Source organism: Sus scrofa, chromosome 2, assembly GCF_054392235.1.
Source record: "Sus scrofa isolate SSC_HxYL_T2T_F1_AM1 chromosome 2, Sscrofa_HxYL_maternal_Yorkshire_Landrace_v2.0, whole genome shotgun sequence".
Classification (NCBI taxonomy): Eukaryota; Metazoa; Chordata; class Mammalia; order Artiodactyla; family Suidae; genus Sus; species Sus scrofa.
The window spans coordinates 66,056,508-66,081,538 of record NC_139384.1 but is presented as its reverse complement, the minus strand read 5'-3'; the positions used below and the strand labels follow the sequence as shown (position 1 = coordinate 66,081,538).

The 25,031-nt window shown below is 40.3% G+C and overlaps 1 protein-coding gene across 1 annotated transcript in view; it reads left to right on the top strand.

Annotated features, from left to right (window-relative positions):
• Positions 1-1,430: 1,430 nt before the first annotated feature.
• NLRP3 (NLR family pyrin domain containing 3) overlaps positions 1,431-25,031 on the top strand; it is an 84,995-nt gene continuing 61,394 nt past the window's right edge. Inside the window, exons 1-6 of the mRNA NM_001256770.2 lie at positions 1,431-1,462; positions 3,641-3,701; positions 4,327-4,647; positions 9,461-9,565; positions 10,123-11,893; positions 21,291-21,458. Of these exons, the coding sequence (NP_001243699.1) occupies positions 4,365-4,647; positions 9,461-9,565; positions 10,123-11,893; positions 21,291-21,458 (2,327 nt within the window). The 5' untranslated portion in view covers positions 1,431-1,462; positions 3,641-3,701; positions 4,327-4,364. The remainder of the gene's footprint in view (positions 1,463-3,640; positions 3,702-4,326; positions 4,648-9,460; positions 9,566-10,122; positions 11,894-21,290; positions 21,459-25,031) is intronic.

The window sequence follows — 25,031 nt, the reverse complement described above, 5'->3', positions numbered from 1 at the left end:
ACTCCTACCATTTGCAACAATATGGATGGACCTTGATGAAACTGCGCAAAGTGAGATAACTCAGTAAAGACAAATACTGAGTGAAATAAGTCATATGTGGAATATAAAATAGTCAAACTCACAGAAACAGAGATTAGAATGGCAGTTGCCAAGGTCTAGGGAGAAATAGAAAGGGAGAGGTATTAGTCAGAGGGTGCACAGTTTCTCTTACGCAAGATGACTAAGCTCTAGAGATCTGCTGTAAATCAGAGCCTGTAGCTGATAATATTGTATTACGTACTTAATATTTGCTAAAATGGTAAATCTTTTAAAAATAATTTTAACAATATTTTTATTTATTTATTATAATTTTAATATTATTTTTCATATTATTTTCCATTATGGTTTATCACAATATATGAATATAGTTCACTGTGCTATACAATAGGATTTTGTTGTTTATCCATTCTATACATACTGGTTTGCATCTACTAACCCCAAACTCCATACCATCCCACTCCCTCCCCCCTCCCTCTTGGCAACCACAAGTTGTTTAGTAGATAAGTTCATTTGTCTCATAGTTTAGATCCCACATACAAATGATATCCTATGGTATTTGTCTTTTTCTTTCTGATTTACTTCACTTAGTATGAGAATCTTTAGGTCCATCCATGTTGGTGCAAATGGCATTCTTTTGTTCTTTTTTATGTCTGAGTAATATTCTCTTGTATATATGTACCACATCTTCTTAATCCATTCATCTGTCAATGGACATTTAGGTTTTTTCTATACCTTGGCTGTTGTAAAGAGTGCTGCCATGAACATAATAGGGTACATGTATCTTTTTGAATTATAGTTTTATTTGGATATATGCTAAAAGATAGATTTTATATTAAGTGTTCTCACTACACACACAAATTCATAACCATAATCAGGTTTGGAGGTACTTTGGGAGGTGATACATGTGTTTAAGGCCTTCATGATATTGATGGTTTCACAGGTATATATTTGCCTTAATAAAATAGTTAAAAAATAACAGGCAATTATTATTGTACTGTCTGCTGAACACCTCCATGTGATGGCTTGATAGTGCATGGGATCTACAGTTTGACGGCTGGGTCATACTCTTGTTTCTCTCTTCTGGCTATATTCTCCACCCCATTCTCCTCTCTGTCATCACGACACTCATGAGACTGCTGTCAGAGTCAGAGAGAACATACATTAAGAAGCAATTGAATTTCCTTTCATTCTCCGCACTGTTGGCCACTGAGGAGAGGTCAGATATCTGGCTACAACCTGACTCAGTTTTGAGAACTTCAGTTTGGAAAATCCAGTGATATGAGTAACTGTTAGTCTCTGCCTTTGCCTGTGATGCAAGCCTGTTCACTCCATCTGAGACCACATCCTTCCTGTCCCTGCTGAGCTGCGACTGCTATAAATTCATCTAGTTTCCTCTTTGGCTGTTCCTGAGGCAGGCTTCTGGGTAAGTCCAGCTCTGTGGATTCGGGGTGGCTGAAATGGTCTGGGGGAAGAATGGGGACACTGTGTCAAGGGCCAGACTTGACTAGAGATTTCTTCTACCAGCGTTGACATCTGTCCTTGAACAATGTTTCTGAAATGTTCTTTTCTATTTGTCCCTACTAGTGCTGTGTGTGTAATTGCATGTGTGTGGGTTGGGGAGGCAAGAACAGGAGTGGTGACCATAGCTTACACCCATGACTCCAGCAGATTTGCCAAGCACTCCTCTAGGGAGTGGATAAATGGGGTACATAAAAGGAAATGAGCAGCTTTACAAAGCAAGGAACACAGGAGGTAAAGATCAGGACAGAGTGCACTAGGGTTAGGGATAGGAGAGCACAGAGGAGAGGCAGAGTTCTGATGTGGATGGAAAGATTGTTGGAGTAGGACCTTGGAGGGTCTGCAGAGCTTGTGGGTCTGTCTGGCTTACCCTCTCCTCTTCTGCCGCCTGCCCAACGCATAGGGGCTGTTTTTGAGGGGGTGGTTCATGAGGCCAGGAGTGAAGAAGCAGGAATGCAGATGGAAGAAGAGATGAATATGTTTGAGATATCTTGAACATTAAATTCTTCTCTTTAAAAATTACAATTTAGGGCTTCCCTAATGGCCTAGCGGCTTAAAGCATTGCCGCTAATGTAGCTCGAATTGCTGCTGTAGCACGGGATCCATCCCTGGCCTGGGAAGTTCTGCATGCTGTGAGCATGGCCCCCAAAAAAATTCCAATCTGGAGAGTGCCAAAGTTGCATGTTTTTTTTTTTTTTTTTTTTTTTTTTTTTTTTTTTTTTAGGGGTCACACTTGTGGCAAATGGAAGTTTCCAAGCTAGGAGTCCAATAGGAGCTACAGTTTCCAGCCTACACAACAGCCACAGCAATGCAGGATCCCAGCCTTATTGGTGACCTTACACCACAGCTCACGGCAATGTGGGATCCTTAGCCTACTGAACGGGGCCAGGGATCGAACTTACATCCTTGTGGATTCTAGTTGGGTTCGTTAACTGCTAAGCCACAAAGGGAACTTGGAGAGTGCCAAAGTTTTAAAGGGGGTCTCTCTTCCTTTAGCGTCATTTATGGCTTTGGGCCGATGTTGTTTTCCAAGTTCAGTGATATGAAGGGATCCAAATCCTGATCCCTTTGGTCAATTCCAAAGCCAATGCATTCAACAATCAAAAATCTAGGATATGTGTGTTATTGAAAGGTAACAGCAGCTGATTTCTAGTTTTTGTGGAACTCAAGGTCTAGTTAGAAAACAGAGTTGGTGAACATTATAATTTTATCACATTCCTTTCTGTGATAAAACCTGAGAAACTGTCTTTGTCTTTTAACCATTTATTTTTTCATCTTCGATCATTTTTCCTCCTACCTGACTGAGATACCTACTTAAACAGTGGAAGAAATGGTCTCATACTTTTGCAGGCTTAGAAAAGCACAATGATAGGGGCATGACTCAGAATCTGTGGCTGTGGTTTAAATCCTGGCTTTGTCCCTTCCTGGCTGTGAAACCCTGGGCAAGTCACTTAGCCTGAGAGTCAGTCTCTACTTCTATGTGATGGTGCTAGGAACAAAATCATTGGGCTTTGTCCATCAGTGCAGCACCTAGCCCATGAGAAGCTCTCAATAAATGAGTTCTAATAATTATCATAACTGTGAATTTTTCAAGGAGACATTTAAGAAATGTATATGCTTTTTATTGTCCCTTATGTACCCCAAGTTCGATCTCATTTTAGTTTTTATCAACCATTGGAATGATAAAATGGCTGTCACAGTCCATCCCTTCCTCTGCCTCCTTCTATTTCCTCTCCTTTTCTCTCTCTAGCCCTGTGCTGTTATGTTGTCACCATAGTTACTCATTCCTGGCCTCCTCCTTCTTTTGCCTCTCACTAATCTTTCCTCCGGTCAAAACAGAAAGAAGAGACCAGAGTCTTTCGGTTGGAAGAAATGTAAAACACATCTTTTCTACTCTGTCATTTTATAGATGAGGAAACTGAAGCTGAGGAATAGTTTGTTCAAGGTCATACAAGCCAGTAATCAGTGGGAACAAAATTCTCTTGGCGATATATCACAGTGGCATCAGGAAGTGGTTTAAGACACATATTTCACTGTTAACGTGATTGTGTTTGTGGGCTTAATTATTGTTTCTTTCCATAAGGACACCTTTCTTCCATGGCTCAGGACACACTCCTGGGGACAGCCAATAGGAAGACTTTTTGGTAAGTATTTGACTCACTTTTCAAAACTAAAGATGGCAACTGGTTACAGTACAGGGATTTAAAATTTTTTTTTCAGTGATTTTTTTTCCTTTGAATCTTCTGAGTATTTTTTTTTCAACCACACCCACAGCGTGTGGAAGTTCCTGGGACAGAGATCGAATCTATGCCACAGCAGTGATCCGAGCCACCACAGTGATGATGCCAGACCCTTAACCCACTGTGCCACAAGGGAACTATTGACTCTTTTGAGTTTTTTTTTTTTTTTTTTTTTTTTTTTTTTTTTTGTCTTTTTGCCTTTTCTAGGGCTGCTCCTGTGGCATGTGGAGGTTCCCAGGCTAGGGGTCTAATTGGAGCTGTACCATTGGCCTACACTAGAGCCACAGCAACGCCAGATTGGAGCCATGTCTGCAACCTACACCACAGCTCACAGCAATGCTGGATCTTTAACCCACTGAGCAAGGCCAGGGATGGAACCTGCAACCTCACGGTTCCTAGTCAGTTTCGTTAACCACTGAGCCATGACGGGAACTCCCTGAGTTTTTTATAGTTTACTTCTCTCTGAGGGTAGACTTCTAAAAAAGACTTCTTATGTAAGATGTGCTGTTTTCACTCTCCGACTTTCCAGTGTGGACCTATGCCCTGGGACTCTGACTAGGGCTGCACATGAGCATGGCAAGCGTCCGCTGCAAGCTGGCTCGTTACCTGGAGGACCTAGAAGATGTAGATTTTAAGAAATTCAAGATGCACTTAGAAGACTATCCTTCTCAGAAGGGCTGCATCTCTCTCCCTCGGGGCCAGACAGAAAAAGCAGATCATGTGGATCTAGCCACTCTGATGATAGATTTCAATGGAGAGGAGAAGGCATGGGCCATGGCCACATGGATTTTTGCTGCGATCAACAGGAGAGACCTTTATGAGAAAGCTAAGAGGGATGAGCCAGAATGGGGTGAGTGGAAGGAAGATAGTATTTTTAAAAAAATTGTGATAAAATACACATAATATAAAATATGTTATCAGTCCTTTTTAAGTGTATGATTCAGTAGTGTCAACGACATTCACGTTGTTGTGCAATCAATCTAAAGAACTCTTTTTCATCTTGCAAAACTCTGTACCCATTAAACAACAAATTCCTCATTCTATCCTCCCCTCAGCTCCTGGCAATCACCACTTTCTGTCTCTGTACATTTGACTATTCCAGTACATGTTTACAAGTGGAATCATGAAGTATTTGTCTTTTTGTATCTGGCTTATTTCACTTTGCATAAACATCCTCAAACTTCATCCATGTTGTCACATATGACAGGATTTCATTTCTTTTAAGGTGGAGTAATATTTCATGGAATGTATGTACCACATTTTGTTCATTCATTCATCCATCAATGGACATTTCAATTGCTTCTATCTTTTGATTGTTGTGAATGATGCTGCTATCAACATGGTTGTACAAATCTCTTTGAGACTTTGCTTTCAATTCTTTTGGGTGTATGCCCAGAAGTGGAATTATTTCATTGTATGGCAATTCTATTTTAAGTTTTTGAGGAATTGCCATAATGTTTTCCATAGTGGCTGCGTCATTTTACACTCCCATCAACAGTGTACAAGAGTTCTAATTTCTCCACATCTTTACCAAAGCTTATTTTATGTTTACTTGCAGCATATGGAAATTCCCTATGGGGTTTAATCAAATTAGGGGTTTAATCAGAGCTGCAGATGCTGGCCTATGCCACAGCCACAGCAATGTAAGATCTGAGGTGAGTCTGTGACCACAGCTCATGGCAATGCCAGGTCCTTAACTCACTGAGTGAGGCCAGGGATCAAAAAGCATCCTGATGGATAGTAGTCAGGTTTGTAACCTACTGAGCCACAATGGAAACTCCTTTTTTTTGGTGTTTTTTAATAGTAGCAGTCCTAAATGGGTATGACATGGTCTCTCATTGTGTTGGTTTTGATTTGCATGTCCTTATTGACTATGATATTGACCATCTTTTCATGTGCTTGTTCATCATTTGTTTATCTTTGGAGAAATGTCTATTCAAGTCCCTTTCCCATGTTTTAATTGGTTTGTTTGTCTTTTTTGTTGTTGACTTATGGGAGTTCCTTATATTAACCTCTTATCAAATATATAATTTGCAAATATTTTCTCCCAATCTGTGGGTTGCCTTTTCATTCTATGTATGGTATCCTTAGATCAATCAAAATGTTTTTTTTTAAATAATTTACTTTATTATCTTGTCTTTATCTTCCATCTTCTTCTCATGATAGTGCTATGAGAAGATAGAGGAAAGCAGCTTGCTTTTTACTAACTCCCGTAAAAACCTAAGTCAGGGCTCATATACCTCTAGGAATCTTCTCTGATTAGTTACACTTTATCCAAATCTCTCCTGTGGCTGAAACTTCCCTGAGGTTTCCATCTAGCTCCTCCTAAGTCTGCCTGCATGATCAACAAACTTGAATCTCTGCTCCCGAGGCATATGGAGGTTCCCAGGCTAGGGGTCTAATCAGAGCTGTAGCCACCGGCCTACACCAGAACCACAGCAATGCAGTATCTGAGCAGTGTCTGCAACCTACACCACAGTTCACGGCAACATCAGATCCTTAACCCACTGAGCAAGGCCAGGGATCGAACTGGAACCTCATGGTTCCTAGTTGGATTCACTAACCACTGAGCCATGATGGGAACTCCTGGAATCAGTATTTTTAAAGCTTTGTAGGTGAATCTAAAGTCAGCCAAGATTCTGAACACTGAGGTATACATAAGCCAGATTGGTTATTCTTACTCTTTTAAAATTTTAAATTAATTAATTAACTATATTGAAGTATGAGTGATTACAATATGTTGGTTTCAAGTATACAGCACAGTGCTTCAGTTATACATGTACATATATACTTTTGGGGTTATATTTTATTTTACTGCTTTTATTTCTTTATTGATTAACAATATTTGTTTGAGGTATAGTTGTTTTACTGTATTATATTAGTTTCAGGTGTACAACACAGTGATGTAGATACACACACATGCACACACATATATACTCTTTTTTCAGAATTTTTTCTTTTTTCTCTTAAACATTATTTATTTATTTTACTTTTTGGCTGTGGCATATGGAAGTTCCCTGGCCAGGGACTGAACCCATGCCATAGCAGTGACTCAAGCCATGGTGATGACAATACCAGATCCTTAACCTCAGGTTAACAGATTAGGTAATCCTATACCACATCTTCTTTATTCATTCATCTGTTGATAGACATTTAAGTTGCTTCCATATCTTGGCTATTGTACACAGTGCTGCAATGAACACTGAGGTGCATTTATCTTTTTTTTAAATTTTTTATTACTCAATGAATTTATCACATCTGTAGTTGTACAATGATCATCACAATCCAATTTCACAGGATTTCCATCCCACAACCCAAGCACATCCCCCCACCCCTCAAACCGTCTCCTCTGGAGACCATAAGTATTTCAATGTCTATGAGTCAGCATCTGTTCTGCAAAGAAGTTCAGTCTGTCCTTTTTTCAGATTCCACATGTCAGTGAAAGCATTTGATGTTGGTGACTCATTGTATGGCTGACTTCACTTAGTATGACAATTTCCAAGTCCATCCATGTTGCTAAATTTGCTGGTATTTCGTTCCTTTTAATGGCTGAGTAATATTCCATTGTGTACATGTACCTCATCTTCTGGATCCACTCCTCTGTCGATGGACATTTAGGTTGTTTCCACGTCTTGGCTATTGCAAACAGTGCTGCAATGAACATCGGAGTACATGTGTCTTTGCGAATCATGGTTTTCTCTGGATAGATGCCCAGGGGTGGGAATGTTGGATCAAATGGTAGTTCTATGTTTAGTTTTCTGAGGTATCTCCATACTGTTTTCCACAGTGGCTGTACCAATTTACATTCCCACCAACAGTGTAATAGGGCTCCCTTTTCTCCACCCCCTCTCCAGCCTTTATTGTTTGTAGACTTTTGTCTTTTTTTTTTTTTTTTTTTTTTTTTGCTATTTCTTTGGGCCGCTTCCGCGGCATATGGAGGCTCCCAGGCTGTCTAATTGGAGCTGTAGCCACAGGCCTATAACAGAGCCACAGCAACACGGGATCCGAGCCGCATCTGCAACCTACACCACAGCTCATGGCAACGCCGGATCGTTAACCCACTGAGCAAGGGCAGGGACTGAACCCACAACCTCATGGTTCCTAGTCGGATTCGTTAACCACTGCGCCACGACGGGAACTCCTGTTTGTAGACTTTTGGATGCAGGCCATTCTGGCTGGTGTGAGGTGGTACCTCATCATGGTTTTGATCGTCCTTTCTCTAATAATGAGGGATGTTGAACATCTTTTCATGTGTTTTTTGGCCATCTGTATGTCTTCTCTGGAGAACTGTCTGTTTAGATCTTCTGCTCATGTTTTGATGGGGTTGTTTGTTTTTTTGGTATGGAGCTGCAGAAGGTGTTTATAAATTTTGGAGATGAATCCCTTGTCAGTTGATTGACTTGCAAAGATTTCCTCCCATTCTGTGGGTTGTCTTTTTGTGTTGTTTAGGGTTTCCTTTGCTGTGCAGAAACGTTGAAGTTTGATCAGGTCCCATTTGTTTATTTTTGTTTTTATTGTCAATACTTCTAAGAGGTGGATCTGAGAAGATGTTGCTGTCATTTATGTCAGAGAGTGTTTGGCCTCTGTTTTTCTCTGAGAGTTTTATAGTGTCTGGTCTTCTATCTAGGTCTTTACTCCATTTGGAGTTTATTTTTGTGTGTGGCATTTGGGAGTGTTCTAATTTCATTCTTTTCTATGTGGCTGTCCATTTTTCCCAGCACCACTTATTGAGCAGGCTGTCTTTTCTCCATTGTATATTCTTGCCTCCTTTGTCAGAGAGGAGTTGGCTGCAGGTGCATGGGTTTAATTCTGGGCTTTCTATCCTGTTCCACGAATCTGTATTTCTGTCTTTGTGCCAGTACCATATGGTTTTGACGATTGTTGCTTTGTAGTATATTCTGAAGTCAGGGAGCCTGATTCTTTCAGCTCCCTTTTTCTTTCTCAGGATGTCTTTGGCTATTCTGGGTCTTTTGTGCTTCCAAAAAAATTTTAAAATGCATTTATCTTTTTTTTTAATGATAGTTTTCTCCAGATATATGCCCAAGGATGGGATTGAAGGATTATGTGATGGTTCTATTTTTAGTTTTTTAAGGAACTGCCATACTGTTCTCCATAGTGGTTGTGCCAATTTTCATGCCCAGCAACATCGTAAAGGGTTCCTTTTTCTCCATAGCCTCTCCAGCATTAACTGTTCGTAGGCTTTTTATGATGTGATTATTTTTACTTTTGAAGACTCAGAATGTGGGTAAGATGAATTCCAGGCATTTGTGTCAGAGGAGGATGATTGTGAGTGCTTTGGCCATTGTGGAGATATTGGAGAGTTTGAGGATGGTCTCAAAACCAGAGCACCAGGGAGGGAATTGTTCAGAGACATGAGAATAAGAGAAACCTTCTTTGCCTCATATGTTTGCAATTTGATTTCCAGCCTGGGAGATCTGAGACTGGATACTGTGTGGACACAATGCTAGGTGGGAAGCATTGCTTGGAAATGAGGAGTACAGGATTGTCCCCAACTGAACATTCAACTGAGCTGATTTTGGTTTGGGAGATCTTTAGGGCAGGTGCCTTTGACCTGTGTCAGGTGTTGGATATTGAATCTCCATTACATCATCTTAGGGTTTCTGGGTTTTGATATTTTGCATTTTTCTTCCTTTTATTCCCAGACAATGCAAATCTTTCTGTGATAAGCCAGGAAGAAAGCCTTGAAGAGGAATGGATGGGTTTACTGGGGTACCTTTCCAGAATCTCTATTTGTAAGAAAAAGAAAGGTAAGAAAAGGAGGTGGCATTTCCAATTGGGTTTGGAGACTTGGTTTGGTAGGTACTTGAAGCTGGGAAGCTGGATATCTTGGTGATCCTAACATGTTCCTGTTCCTTGGGGTGAAAAAGTCAATCTCAGCTGAAGAAATAGATTCATGCTGGCATGGCTCCTTGCAGTCTAAGAACCAAGGGTACATAATTAAGTGCTTAAGTCTTTAAAAAGCATGAGCTGCAGAGTATCTAAAGAAGTAAACTGAATAAAAAGTGTTTTCTGGCCTGGAACAGTGCCTATGACACTTGGCTGTTCTGTTCAACAATATATTTCAAAGTTCAATAAAACTTTGAAAATTAAAAAAAAAGTGTAATAAGATTTTGACACTCTAGATTTTCCATTAGGGTGTCAGAATCTTCCATTTGTCCATACCTAAGCAGTGCAGAGAAACTGCAACTTCCATTTCTCAATTTCAGTTACCACTCCTTACACACCACAGGCCCCTGATGAAAGCTTATCTCTGGTGGATGAGCTCAGGCTTTGCCCAAAGTCTAACTTTCTTTTTCTGCCACAGATTATTGTAAGAAGTACAGAAAGCACGTGAGAAGCAGATTCCAGTGCATCAAAGACAGGAATGCACGTCTGGGTGAGAGTGTGAACCTCAACAAACGCTTCACCAGGCTGCGTCTCATCAAGGAACACCGGAGTCAGCAGGAGAGGGAGCATGAGCTCCTTGCCATTGGCAGGACCTCAGCCAAGATGCAAGATGGCCCCGTGAGTTCCCTGAACTTGGAATTGCTGTTTGATCCTGAGGACCAACACTCTGAGCCTGTGCACACGGTAGTATTCCAGGGAGCAGCAGGCATTGGGAAAACAATACTGGCCAGGAAGATCATGTTGGACTGGGCATCAGAGAAACTTTACCAGGAAAAATTTGACTATTTGTTTTACATTCACTGTCGGGAGGTGAGCCTAGGAACTCGGAGGAGCCTGGGAGACCTGATCGCCAGCTGCTGCCCTGGCCCAAACCCACCCATAGGCAAGATTGTGAGCAAGCCTTCCAGGATCCTCTTCCTCATGGATGGCTTTGATGAGCTGCAAGGTGCCTTTGATGAGCGCACAGAGGCACTCTGCACAAACTGGCAGAAGGTGGAGCGGGGAGACATTCTCCTGAGCAGCCTCATCAGAAAAAGACTGCTTCCTGAGGCCTCCCTGCTCATCACCACAAGACCTGTGGCCCTGGAGAAACTTCAGCACTTGCTGGGCCGGGCTCGTCATGTGGAGATTCTGGGTTTCTCAGAGGCCAAGAGGAAGGAATATTTCTTTAAGTATTTTTCAGATGAACAGCAAGCAAGGGAAGCCTTCAGGCTGATTCAGGAGAATGAGGTCCTGTTCACCATGTGCTTTATTCCCCTGGTCTGCTGGATTGTGTGCACTGGGCTGAAACAGCAGATGGATAGCGGCAAGAGTCTTGCCAGGACATCCAAGACCACCACTGCCGTGTATATCTTCTTCCTCTCCACTTTGTTGCAATCTCAAGAAGGGAGCCAGGACCACCACGTCTCTGCCACCCTCTGGGGTCTCTGCTCACTGGCTGCGGATGGAATCTGGAATCAGAAAATCCTGTTTGAGGAGTGTGATCTCAGGAACCATGGCCTGCAGAAGGCAGATGTGTCTGCTTTCCTGAGGATGAACCTATTCCAAAAGGAAGTAGACTGTGAGAAATTCTACAGCTTCATTCACATGACTTTCCAGGAGTTCTTTGCTGCCATGTACTATCTACTGGAAAAGGAGGATCAGGGGGAGATGAGGAATGTGCCACGAAGCTGTTTGAAGCTTCCCAGTCGAGACGTGACAGTTCTTCTTGAAAACTATGGCAAATTTGAAAAGGGGTATCTGATTTTTGTTGTCCGTTTCCTCTTTGGCCTTGTAAACCAGGAGAGAACGTCCTACTTGGAGAAAAAACTGAGTTGTAAGATCTCTCAGAAAATCAGGCTAGAGCTGCTTAAATGGATTGAAGCGAAAGCCAAGGCCAAGAAGCTACAGATTGAGCCCAGCCAGCTGGAATTATTTTACTGTTTGTACGAAATGCAGGAGGAGGACTTTGTGCAAAAGGCCATGGGCCATTTCCCTAAAATTGAGATCAATCTCTCCACCAGAATGGACCATGTAGTTTCTTCTTTTTGTATTGAGAACTGTCGCCATGTGGAATCACTTTCTCTGAGGTTGCTCCATAATTCACCCAAAGAGGAGGAGGAGGAAGAGGAGATAGAGGAGGAGGATGTTCAACACTCTGATGTGGACAATTGTATCCTCTCTGAGTCTCATGTTGCATATTCTCAGCGGTAAGGAGATTCTTGCTAGATGACAGTTACCTTCCTCTGAGGACAGGAGATTGCTTTATATGTTCTAGAAACTTCTAAGGACCAGCAGCCTGGGCATCTACCTGGTGCCTGTTAGAAGTGTCTGATCCTGGACCCATGGAGTCAGAATCTGCATTTTTAAACAATAGCTGCATTTTGGAATGACCTGGAAGTGTTAAAAATTTCAACATGCTTGGTCTCACCTCAGAGATTTTATTCCTGTGTTGTGTCTTGGCTTGGAAATTAAAAAAAATTTTTTTATGGACACACCTTCAGCATATGGATGTTCTCAGGCTAGGGGTTGAATCAGAGCTGCAGCTGCTGGCCTGCACAACAGCCACAGAAATACTGGATCTGAGCTGAATCTGCAAACTACACTGCAGCTTGTGTCCATGCCAGATCCTTAACCTACTGAGTGAGGCCAGGTATTGAACCTCCATCCTTATGGATACAATGTCGGTTTCTTAACCTGATGAGCCATAGTGGAAACTCCTGGCCTAGGGATTTTGAGAGCACCGCTGATGCTATTATGCAGCCAGTATGAGAATTGGTCTCTCGGTCACTTAGAAGAGTGTCAAGGGCCATGGGCAGGGCAACTGACTGATGAGGGAGGAAGGAGGAGAATGCCCGAGGGAGGGGCAGGAGAGTATTCACAGTAAGCCAAAATTAGAGGCTCTTGCTCTTTTTTTAGGCCACATCTGTGACATATGGAAGCTCCCAGGCTAGGGGTCTAATTGGAGCTGCAACTGCCAGCCACATCTACAGCTATAGCCACAGCCACAGCAATGCCAGATCTGAGCCATGTCTCCAGCCTACACCACAGCTCTTGGCAGTGCTGGATCCTTTAACACACTGAGTGAGGCCAGGGATCAAACCCACATCCTCATGGATACTAGTCAGGTTCTCTTTTTTTTTTTCTAGTGAGGCTGAGAATCTTGACCATTTAATAGAATTTTAACACATGCATATTATTGTTATAATTTACATATTTGGTCTTACGATATCTTGTTTTCTTCTTTTATTTTCTATGCTTCCTTGCTATTCTTTTTTAAAGCTTTTTAAATTACTCAAATGAATTTATCACATCTGTAGTTGTACAATGATCATCACAATCCAATTTCACAGGATTTCCATCCCATAGCCCGAGCACATCCCCCCACCCCTCAAACCGTCTCCTCTGGAGACCATAAGTATTTCAATGTCTATGAGTCAGCATCTGTTCTGCAAAGAAGTTCAGTCTGTCCTTTTTTCAGATTCCACATGTCAGTGAAAGCATTTGATGTTGGTGACTCATTGTATGGCTGACTTCACTTAGTATGACAATTTCCAAGTCCATCCATGTTGCTAAATTTGCTGGTATTTCGTTCCTTTTAATGGCTGAGTAATATTCCATTGTGTACATGTACCTCATCTTCTGGATCCACTCCTCTGTCGATGGACATTTAGGTTGTTTCCACGTCTTGGCTATTGCAAACAGTGCTGCAATGAACATCGGAGTACATGTGTCTTTGCGAATCATGGTTTTCTCTGGATAGATGCCCAGGGGTGGGAATGTTGGATCAAATGGTAGTTCTATGTTTAGTTTTCTGAGGTATCTCCATACTGTTTTCCACAGTGGCTGTACCAATTTACATTCCCACCAACAGTGTAATAGGGCTCCCTTTTCTCCACCCCCTCTCCAGCCTTTATTGTTTGTAGACTTTTGTCTTTTTTTTTTTTTTTTTTTTTTTTTTGCTATTTCTTTGGGCCGCTTCCGCGGCATATGGAGGCTCCCAGGCTGTCTAATTGGAGCTGTAGCCACAGGCCTATAACAGAGCCACAGCAACACGGGATCCGAGCCGCATCTGCAACCTACACCACAGCTCATGGCAACGCCGGATCGTTAACCCACTGAGCAAGGGCAGGGACTGAACCCACAACCTCATGGTTCCTAGTCGGATTCGTTAACCACTGCGCCACGACGGGAACTCCTGTTTGTAGACTTTTGGATGCAGGCCATTCTGGCTGGTGTGAGGTGGTACCTCATCATGGTTTTGATCGTCCTTTCTCTAATAATGAGGGATGTTGAACATCTTTTCATGTGTTTTTTGGCCATCTGTATGTCTTCTCTGGAGAACTGTCTGTTTAGATCTTCTGCTCATGTTTTGATGGGGTTGTTTGTTTTTTTGGTATGGAGCTGCAGAAGGTGTTTATAAATTTTGGAGATGAATCCCTTGTCAGTTGATTGACTTGCAAAGATTTCCTCCCATTCTGTGGGTTGTCTTTTTGTGTTGTTTAGGGTTTCCTTTGCTGTGCAGAAACGTTGAAGTTTGATCAGGTCCCATTTGTTTATTTTTGTTTTTATTGTCAATACTTCTAAGAGGTGGATCTGAGAAGATGTTGCTGTCATTTATGTCAGAGAGTGTTTGGCCTCTGTTTTTCTCTGAGAGTTTTATAGTGTCTGGTCTTCTATCTAGGTCTTTACTCCATTTGGAGTTTATTTTTGTGTGTGGCATTTGGGAGTGTTCTAATTTCATTCTTTTCTATGTGGCTGTCCATTTTTCCCAGCACCACTTATTGAGCAGGCTGTCTTTTCTCCATTGTATATTCTTGCCTCCTTTGTCAGAGAGGAGTTGGCTGCAGGTGCATGGGTTTAATTCTGGGCTTTCTATCCTGTTCCACGAATCTGTATTTCTGTCTTTGTGCCAGTACCATATGGTTTTGACGATTGTTGCTTTGTAGTATATTCTGAAGTCAGGGAGCCTGATTCTTTCAGCTCCCTTTTTCTTTCTCAGGATGTCTTTGGCTATTCTGGGTCTTTCATGCTTCCAAACAAACTTTAAAACATTTTGTTCGAGTTCTGTGAAAAATGTCCTTGGTAATTTGATAGGGATTGCTTTGAATCTGTAGAGTGCCTTAGGTAGTATGGTCATTTTGATAATATTGACTCTTCCAGTTCAAGAGTGTGGTATATCTTTCCATCTCTTTGTGTCATCTTTGATTTCTTTCATCAGTGTCTTATAGTTTTCAGAGTACAGGTCTTTTGTCTCTTTAGGTAGATTTACTTCCAGGTATTTTGTTCTGTTTAATGTGATGGTAAATGGCATTGCTTCCCTAATTTCTCTTTCTGATCTTTCATTGTTAGTATATAGAAATGCCGTTGATTTATGTGTATTAATTTTTTATCCTGTGACTTTGCCAAATTCCTGTTTGAGCTCTAAGGGTTTTCTGGTAGAGTCTTTAGGATTCTCTAGGAATAGTATCATGTCATCTGCAAATAGTGGTAGTTTTCCTTCTTCTTGTACAATTGGATTCATTTTATTTCTTTTACTTCTCTGATTGCTGTGGCCAGGACTTCCACAACTATGTAGAACAGTAGTGGTTAGAGTGGAGATCCTTGTCTTGTTCCTGATCTCGGTGGGAATTCTTTCAGCTTTTCACCATTGAGAATGGTGTTTGCTGTGGGTTTGTCATATATGGCCTTTATCATGTTGAGGTAGGTGCCCTCTATTCCCCCTTTCTGAAGGGTTTTTATTAGAAATGGGTGTTGGATTTCGTCAAAGGCTTTTTCTGCATCTGTTGAGAGGATCATATGGTTTCATTCTTTGGTTTGTTAATGTGGTGTATCACACTGATGGATTTCAGATATTGAAGAACCCTCGCATCCCTGGGATAAATCCCACTTGATCATGATGTAGAATCCTTTTAATGTATTGTTGGATGCGGTTTGCTAGTATTTTGTCAAGGATTTTTGCATCGATGTTCATCAGTGAAACTGGCTTGTAGTTTTCTTTTTTTGTGGAGTCTTTGTCTTGTTTTGGTATCTGGGTGATGGTGGCCTCATAGAATGAGTTTGTGAGTGTCCCTTCCTCTGCAATTTTTTGAAACAGTTTCAGAAGGAGAGGTGTTAGCTCTTCTCTAAATGTTTGATAGAATTCACCTGTGAAGCCCTCTGGTCCTGGACTTTTGTTTGTTGGAAGTTTTTAAATCAGAGTTCCAGTTTCAGTTCTTCTGATGGGTGCATTCATCTTTTCTATTTCATCTTGGTTTAGTCTTGGAAGATTGTACTTTTCTAAGAATTTGTCCATTTCTTCTAGGTTTTCCATTTTATGGGCATATAGTTGCATATAGTAGTCTCTTATGTCCATTGTTACTCGTCTTTTTCATTTCTAATTTTATTGATTTGAGTCCTCTCTCTTTTTTTCTTGATAAGTCTGGCTAAGGGTTTATCAATTTTGTTGATCTTTTCAAAGAACCATCTTTTGGTTTCATTGATCTTTTCTATGGTTTTCTTTCTTTCTGTTTCATTGATTTCTGCTCTGATCTTTATGATTTCTTTCCTTCTACTAACTTTAGGTCTTGTCTGTTCTTTCTTGAGCTGCTTTAGATGTAAAGTTAGCTTATTTTTTTGAGCTTTTTTCTTGTTTCCTGAAGTGGGCTCCTATTGCTATAAACTTTCCTCTTAGAACAGCTTTTGCTGCATCCCATAGGTTTTTGAGTGTCATATCTTTGTTGTCATTTGTTTCTAGGTACTTCTAAATTTCCTCTTTGATTTCTTCAGTGATCCATTGGTTGTTTAGTAGCATGTTTAGTCTCCATGTGTTTGTGTTTTTTGCAGTTTTTTTCTTATTGTTGTTGTCCAGTCGTATGTCTTTGTGGTCGGAAAAAATGCTTGATATGATTTCAATTTTCTTAAAGTTACTGAGGTTTGGTTTGTAGCCCAGGATGTGATCCATCCTAGAGAATGTTCCATGTGCACTTGAGAAGAATGTGTATTCTGCTGCTTTTTGGTGGAATGTCATATAAATATCTATTAAGTCCATCTGGTCTAATGCTTCATTCAGGGCCTGTGTTTCCTTATTGATTTCCTGTCTGGTTGATCTGTCCATTGCTGTAAGTGTGGTCTTAAAGTCCCCCACTATGATTGTGTTATTGTCAATTTGTCCTTTTTAGATAGTTATCAGTTGCCTTATATATTGTAGTGAACCTATGTTGGGAAAAGAAGATATAACAATTTTAAATATCTATGCACCCAACATAGGTTCACTGCAATATATAAGGCAACTGATAACAACCTGAAAGGACAAATTGACAATAACACAATATATTTTCTTCTTGGATTGATCTTTTGATCATTATGTAATGACATTCTTTGTCCCTTAAAATATTCATCATTTTACAGTCTATTTTGTCTGTTAAGAGTATTGCTACTCCAGCTTTCTTTTGATTCCCATTTGCATGGAATATTTTCTTCTATCCTCTCACTTTCAATTTGTATGTGTCCTTAGAAGTGAAGTGGGTCTCTTGAAGACAGCATATATATGGGTGTTGTTTTTGTATCCATTCAGCCAGTCTGTGTCTTTTGGTTGGGGCGTTGAATCCATTAACATTTAAGGTAATTATTGATATGTATGTTCTTATTGCCATTTTATTAATTGCTTTGGATTTGTTTTTGTTGCTCTTTTTTCTTCCCTTCTTCTCTTTTTCTCTTCTCTTGTGGTTTGAGGACTATCTTTAGTGTTGTATTTGAATTGATTTTTCTTTGTGTATCAATTGTAGATTTTTGGTTTGCAGTTATTCTGAAGTTTTGTTATAAGAGTCTATATGTATATGAGATTGTTTTAAGTTGTTCTCTTAATTGCAAGATAATCTCCAGTGTCCTGCATTTGTACCCTCCTCTTCTCATGATTTCTGATTTTGGTGGCATGATTGTGCGTGGATGATTTCATGTCTTTACTGTATATATATCTTTATTGGAGCCTTGTCATTTGTGGTATTTTTGTTTCTGCTTGCTGTCTTTTCTCTTCTGCCTAGAGAAGTTCCTTTAGTATTTGTTGTAAAGCTGATATAGTGTTGCGGAATTCTCTCAGCTTTTGCTTATCTGTGAAGGTTTTGGTTTCTCCTTAAAATCTGAAAGAGAGTCTTGCTGGGTAAAGTAATCTTGGCTGGAGGTTTTTTCCTTTCATTATGTTAAGTATATCATGCCACTCCCTTCTGGCCTGCAGAGTTTCTGCTGAAAAAATCTGCTGATAACCTTATCCGTGTTCCCTCATTCCTTTGTTTCTTTTCCCTAGCTGCTTTCAATATTTTCTCTTTGTCTTTAATTTTGGTCATTTTGATTAATATGTGCCTCAATGTAATCCTCCTTGGGTTTATTTTATATGGTCCTTGTTGTGTTTCCTGGAATCGAGGAGGGAAGTTTTTGGCTATTATCTCTTGGAATATGTTTTCTGTCCCCTTCTCTCACTCTTCTCCTTCTGGCACCCCTGTAATACGGATGTTGGTGCATTTAATGTTGTCCCAGAGTTCTCTGAGACTCTCTTCATTTGTTTTCAATCTTTTTTCTCTTTTCTGTTCGGCATCTGTGATTTCCACTAATCTGTCCTCCACCTTGCTTATTCATTCTTCTGCCTCCTTTATTCTCCTGTTGGCTGCTTCTAGTGAATTTTTTATTTCAGTTATTGTATTTTTCATCTCTTGTTTAAGTTTTATGTCTCGTGTCACTTTTCTCAGTGTTTCCTGTAAGTTATCCATTTTTTCCTCCAGTTTATTTCCAATGTCTTGCATCATCTTCAGCATCCACAGTCTAAAGTCTTTTTCCTGGAGGCTAAGAATCTCCTCATCACTTAGCTGATTTTCTGGGGTTTTTCCTTTCTCCCTCATCTGAGTTATAGTTCTCTGTCTTTTCATTTTTATAGGTTTTTGGCATAGTGACCTTTTTTTTGTTTTTTGTTTTTTCCTTTTCTAGGTCTGCTCCTGTGGCATATGGAGGTTCCCAGGCTAGGGGTCTAATCAGAGCTGTAGCCACCAGCCTACACCAGAGCCACAGCAACACAGGGTCTGAGACTTGTCTGCAACCTACACCACAGCTCATGGCAATGCTGGATCCTCAACCCACTGAGCAAGGCCAGGGATCGAACCTGCAACCTCATTGATCCTAGTTGGATTCATTAACCACTGTGCCATGATGGAACTGCAGGTTTTTGGCGTGGTAACATTTTACAGATAATGGAGTTGTAGCCCTTCTTACTTCTGGTGTCTGCCCTCCTTGTGGCCAAAGTTGGTATGGGGGCTTGCTGTAGGCTTCCTGATGGGAGGGACGGATGCCTGCCCACTGGCAGGTGGAGCTTATTCTAAGCCCTCTGGTGGGGCTTTGTCTCTGGATGGTATTAGAGGCAGCTGTGTGCCTGGGGGGTCTTTACGTAGCCTGTTTACTGAGGGGTGGGGCTATGATCCCACTGGATTGTTGTTTGCCCTGGGGCTTCTCAGTGTGGACTGATGGGTGAGGCCATATTTTCCCAAAATGGCCACCTCTAGAGAAAGGCATGCTGCTGAATATTCCCGAGATCTTTGCTTCCAATGTCCTTCCCTCACAACAAGCCACATTCACCCCTGTTTTCTCAGGATGTCCTCTAAGAACTGCAGTCAGGTTTGACCCCAATTCCTATGGAGACTTTGCTTTGCCCTGGGACCCAGTGCACGTGAAAGTCTGTGTGTGCCTTTTAAGAATGAGGTCTCCATTTCCCCCATTCCCGTGGAGCTCCTGAGTACAAGCCCCAGTGGTCTTCAATGCCAGGTGCTCCAGTGGCTCTTTCTCCCAGTGCCAGATGCCCACACATGGGAGTTTGATGTGGGGCTCAGAATTCTCACTCCTGTAGGTGAGTCTCTGTGATTCAGTTAGTTTCCATTCTGTGGAGCTTCCCACCCAGGAGGTATGGGGTTGTTTATATCATGTAATCACCCCTCCTACCTCTTGATGTGCCCTCTTCTTTGTCTTCTGGAGTAGGACCACTAGTCAGGTTCTTATTTTATTTTCATTTTATTGAGGCATAGTTGATATATAATATAGAAATTTCAGGTGTTGGATAAGCAATGAGATATTGCTGCATAGCACTGGGAACTGTATCTTGCCGCTTATGATGGAGCATGATGGAGGATAGCGTGAGAAAATGAAGGTATATATGTATGTGTGACTGGGTCCCTTTGCTGTACAATAGAAAATTGACAGAACTTTTTAAATCAAGTATAATGGAAAAAATGAAAATCATTTAAAAAATATAATAAAAATAAATATTAGCTAATAAGAAAAGAATAAATTTCAGGTGTGATTCATAGTGATTCAGTTTTTCAAGTTTATATTCCATTATAGTTATTACAAAGTATTGGCTATATTCCATGTTGTGTACAATACATACTTGTAGCTTATTTTATTTATTTATTTATTGGCCACACTGTGTCCTATGGAGTTTCAGCTAGGGAATCAAACCTTCATCCTGGTGCTGCAGAGATGCCACTAATTCCATTGCGCCACAGTGGGAATCTCCTTATTTATGTTACACATACACATTTTGTACCTCTTAAGTCACAATCCCTATCTTGCCCCTCTCCAATTCCCTCTCCTAAAAATTCATTAATTTTTAGCCATGCCTAAGGCAGGCAGATGTTCCTGGGCCAGGGATAAAACCTTGCCACAGCACTAATCAGAGGCCCAATAATGACAATGCAAGATCCTTAACCTGCTGAGCCACTAGGGAACTCCAATTTTTATTTTTTAATTGAAGTAGAGTTGACTTACATTGTTGTGTTAGTTTTAGATATACAGCACAGTGACTCAGTTATAAACATACATACATATAATTTTTCAATATTTTCCATAGGTTATTACACAATATTTAGTAGAGCTCCCTGTGCTATACAGTATGTGTATCTGTTAATTTCAACCTCTTCATTTATCCCTCCCCCCATGTCCTTTCCCCTTTGGTAACCACAAGTATGAGTCTCTTTTTGTTTTGTAAATAAGTTCATTTGTATCTTTTTTTTGGATTCCATATATAAGTGATATCATACGGTATTTGTCTTTCACTTATTTCACTTAGTGTAATACCTTCCTAGTCCATCCCTGTTGTTTCAAAAGACAAAATATCATTATTTTCTATGGCTGAATAATATTCTGTATGTGCGTCTATAAATTTACATATATATATCATCATATATCATATGTATCATATTTATGATATATATACTTATATAGTTTATATCACATCATGTATCTGAGATATTATATATATATATATAATCTCACATCTTCTTTATCCATTCATCCTGGGCTCTTCTATCATAAGGTTTGAAAAAATAATTATATATATATATATATAAAATCTCACATCTTCTTTATCCATTCATCCTGGGCTCTTCTATCATAAGGTTTGCAAAATATTCTTATCAAGTCTTCTCTGGTCATTTTCATTCCTCAGTGCACAGTCTTTGGTTCTGTGACTCATTTCTTAATTTCTGGAAGGCCTTTGAACTGATGTCAGCCACCCCTGGTCCCTAGTTTCAGCTTGATATTTTTAGAGATTGACTTTGTTTTCTCTCATTTTTTCTTCCTTCCAATCTCTAGATTGGTGAACTATCTCACTTCCAGCTTTTGTAGTGGCATCTTCTCAGTCCTGAGCAATAACTGGAATCTCACTGAATTGAACCTCAGTGGTAACAGCCTGGGAGACCCAGGGATGAAGGTGTTATGTGAAACGCTCCAGCAACCTGGCTGTAACATTCGAAGATTATGGTAAGAACCCACATGTTTGTGTGTGTGTGTGTGTGTGTGCATGCGTGTGCGTGTGTGTGTGTGTGTGGTGTGTGTGTGTGTGGTGTGTGTGTGTGTGTGTGTGTGTGTGTGTGTGTGAGAAAGAGAGAGAGAACCAGATTAGTGGTTTATTAGTTTTCCAAGGCTGCCATAACAAAGTATCACATACTGGGAGCCTTAAACAAACAAACAAAATTTTCTCACAGTCCTGGAACCTAGAAGTCCAATATGAAGTTGTCAACAGGGTTGGTTTCTCCTGGGACCTCTCTCCTTGGCTTGTAGATGGCTATACTCTCCCTGTGTCTTCACACAGTCTCTCTCTCTTTCTCTCTCTGTGTCTGATCTCCTCTTCTTCAAGGGCACCAGTCAGATTGGATTAAGACCTGCCCTAATGACCTCATTTTAACATAATTACCTTTTTAAAGCCCTCTCTCCAAACACAGTCACATTCTGAGGTTCTAGCTTTTGAGACTTCAACATGAAATTTTGGGCAGGCGGACACAATTCGGTCTATAACAAGTGGAAAGTAAAATGGATTGGAGGCCAGTTGTTTAGGAAATTTCATATGGGGAAGAATAAAGGGGAACCAAAAATCAGTCATTTGTTGATGGTATGAAAGAGCATGACTTTGAGTATCTTCCATTTCTTCATCAACCATGCTTATAGATAAGAACTGAAGCATTTCATCATTTACAGCACAACTACCTGGGTTGAAAGCCGTCAAAATATTTTGTATAGATTAAAATTTCACAGGGAATCTCCTGTAGATTTATTAATAAAGTGCTTGCTTTGAGCCTGAACTGTGATTTAGACTCACATACCCTGAGTTAAGCACACAATTGCATGGGCCATCCCTCTAGCCCTCCTCCATCACATATCTGCACTTTTTTTTTTTTTTGGCCACATTGGTGACAAGCTCCTAAGCCACTGCCATGAAATGCCAGATTCTTAGCCCACTGCACCATAGGAGAACTCCACATATCTGTACTTTTGATGAGCTACACAGCCAATATTAAAGCCCACCACTCCAGGATGTTTTCATACCTTCCTCTCTTACTTATCACAACCACCCCATCACCAGCCTTATTAATTTTACCTAATATGCAGGCTGTTGTCCATTTTTCCTTATCCTCACTCCATTGCTGTCCATGATCCTTAGACTCCTTAATCAATATAAATTCATAAGAGGAATTCAGGCAAGTCCTTATTGGCATTTGTGTTACAGCATGAGGAAGTGAAAACAGGTAACAGGTGCCCTTACTTGCTCCCCAAGGTGGAGTGAGTTGGTGGCTTAAATGGAGTGAGAATAGGGGCTAGAGGTGTGGCTTTGGTGGTCTGCTCACACTTTTGGTGGTGTTATGTGCAAGGATCGTGCACAGTACTCTGGAACTTCAGGAATGGCAGTTGGAGTTTTAACATTTTATATCTTATTGTTTATAATTTGATTAACTATGCATGCATGCAATTATTTTTATTCCCTTGTAGTTTCTTTGTATTCTGTTGCTCAAGGAGATGTTTGTTCAGGTATAAGCATTACAGTAAAGCGTCCCAGGTCCTGGGTTCCAGCCTATCTCAACTTTACCAGTCCAGGTCCAACAACCACCATTGTTTGTCTGGATATTGCATTTGCCTCCAAGACCATCAGCTTCTTATGACGGGATTCATGTTTGTCTACAATTGTCTCTGTAATGTCTGGGCAAGCTTCCTACCACATGTTAATGCTCAGAAATACATACTGAATTAATGTTGACCCTTTGGTTTACTTTTGCCACCCACCCAAATATTTTCTGTAGAGAAAAAAGAGGGTTATTTATTTATTTAAGTTTTATTGAAGTATGATTAATTTACAAAGTAGACAGATGGTTATTTAGAAAATTATACTTTGACCATACCATTTCCTTGCTTAAGTGCTTTTTCTTTGCTCCTTTGATAAATTATAAAATCTTGCCTTCAAGGCTCTGACAGGTTTTGACACTTAACCTGCCCTCTCCACTTTTATCCCATGTCACTCTCCCCATCTCCTCTGTTGTATTCTGTATGCTTTTTCTTATTTGTGTGTGTATCTATTATAGATTTTTGGTTTGCAGTTACCATGAAGTTTTGATATAGGGGTCTGTATATATACAAAATTGTTTTAAGTTGGTGACTCTTAATTGCAGGTGCATCTCCAGTGTCCTATATTTGTACTCTATTTTTCTCATGATTTCTGGATTTGGTAGCATGTTTGTTGGTGGATGATTTCCTACCTTTACTATATGTATGTCTTTCCTGATGAGCCTTGTCATTGGCAATATTTTTGTTTCTAGTTATGAACTTTCCTTTTCCATCTAGACAAGTTCCTTTAGTATTTGTTGTAAAGCTGGTTTAGTAGTGCTGAATTATCTTAGCTTTTGCTTGTCTGTAAAGCTTTTGATTTCTCCTTCAAATCTGAATGAAAGCCTTGCTGGGTAGAGTAATCTTGGTTGGAGGTTTTTTTTCCTTTCATCACTTTAATTATATCATATCACTCTCTTTTGGTCTGCAGAGTTTCTGCTGAAAAAACAGTTAATGACCTTATCAGGGTTCCCTTGTATATTATTTGTTTCTTTTCCCTAGCTGCTTTCAATAGTTTGTCTTTGTTTTTAACTTTGGTCAGTTTGATTAATATGCATCTCGGGGTGTTCCTCCTTGGGTTTATTTTATATGGTACTCATTGTGCTTCCTGGATTTGAGTGAGTGGTTCCTTTCCCATGTTAGGGAAGTTTTCAGCTATTATTCAATTATTTTCTCTGGCCCTTTCTCTCTCTTCTCCTTCTGGCACCCCTATATTGTGGATGTTGGTGCATTTAACATTGTCCCAGAGTCATCTTAGACTGTTTTCATTTCTTTTCAATCTTTTTTCTCTTTTCTGTTCTTCATCTGTGATTTCTACTAGTCTATTTTCCACCTTGCTTATTTGTTCTTCTGCCTCCTGTATTCTGCTGTTTGTTGCTTCTAATGAATTTTTTTATTTCAGATATTGTATTTTGCATCTCTTCTTGCTTGTTTTAAATCTTGTATTTCTTTGCTCAGTGTTTGTTGTAAATTATAAATCTTTGCCTCTAGTTTATTTCAAATGTCTTGCATCATTTTCACTATCATCAGTCTAAAGTCTTTTTCCTGGAGGCTGATGATCTCCAGAGCACTTATTTATTTTTCTGTTTTTTTTTCCTGTTCCCTTATCTGAATCATAAATCTCTGACTTTTCATTTTGTATGGATTTTTGGTGTGGTTTCCTTTTTGTAGACAATAGGGTTATAGCCTCTCTTGGTTCTGATGTCTGACCCCCTTGTGGCTGAAGTTGGTATAGGGGCTTGCTGCAGGATTCCTGATGGGAAGGACTGTTTCTTGCCCTCTGGCAGGTGGGGCTGATTCTTATCCATCTAGTGGGTGGGACTTTGTGTGAAATTATAGGTGGCTATGTTCCTAGGGGTGTCTTTAGGCAGGCTATTTGCTGATGGGTGGGACTGTGTTCCTACCCAGATTATTATTTGGCATGGGGCTTCTCAGCCTGATGGGTGGGGCCAGATTTTTCAA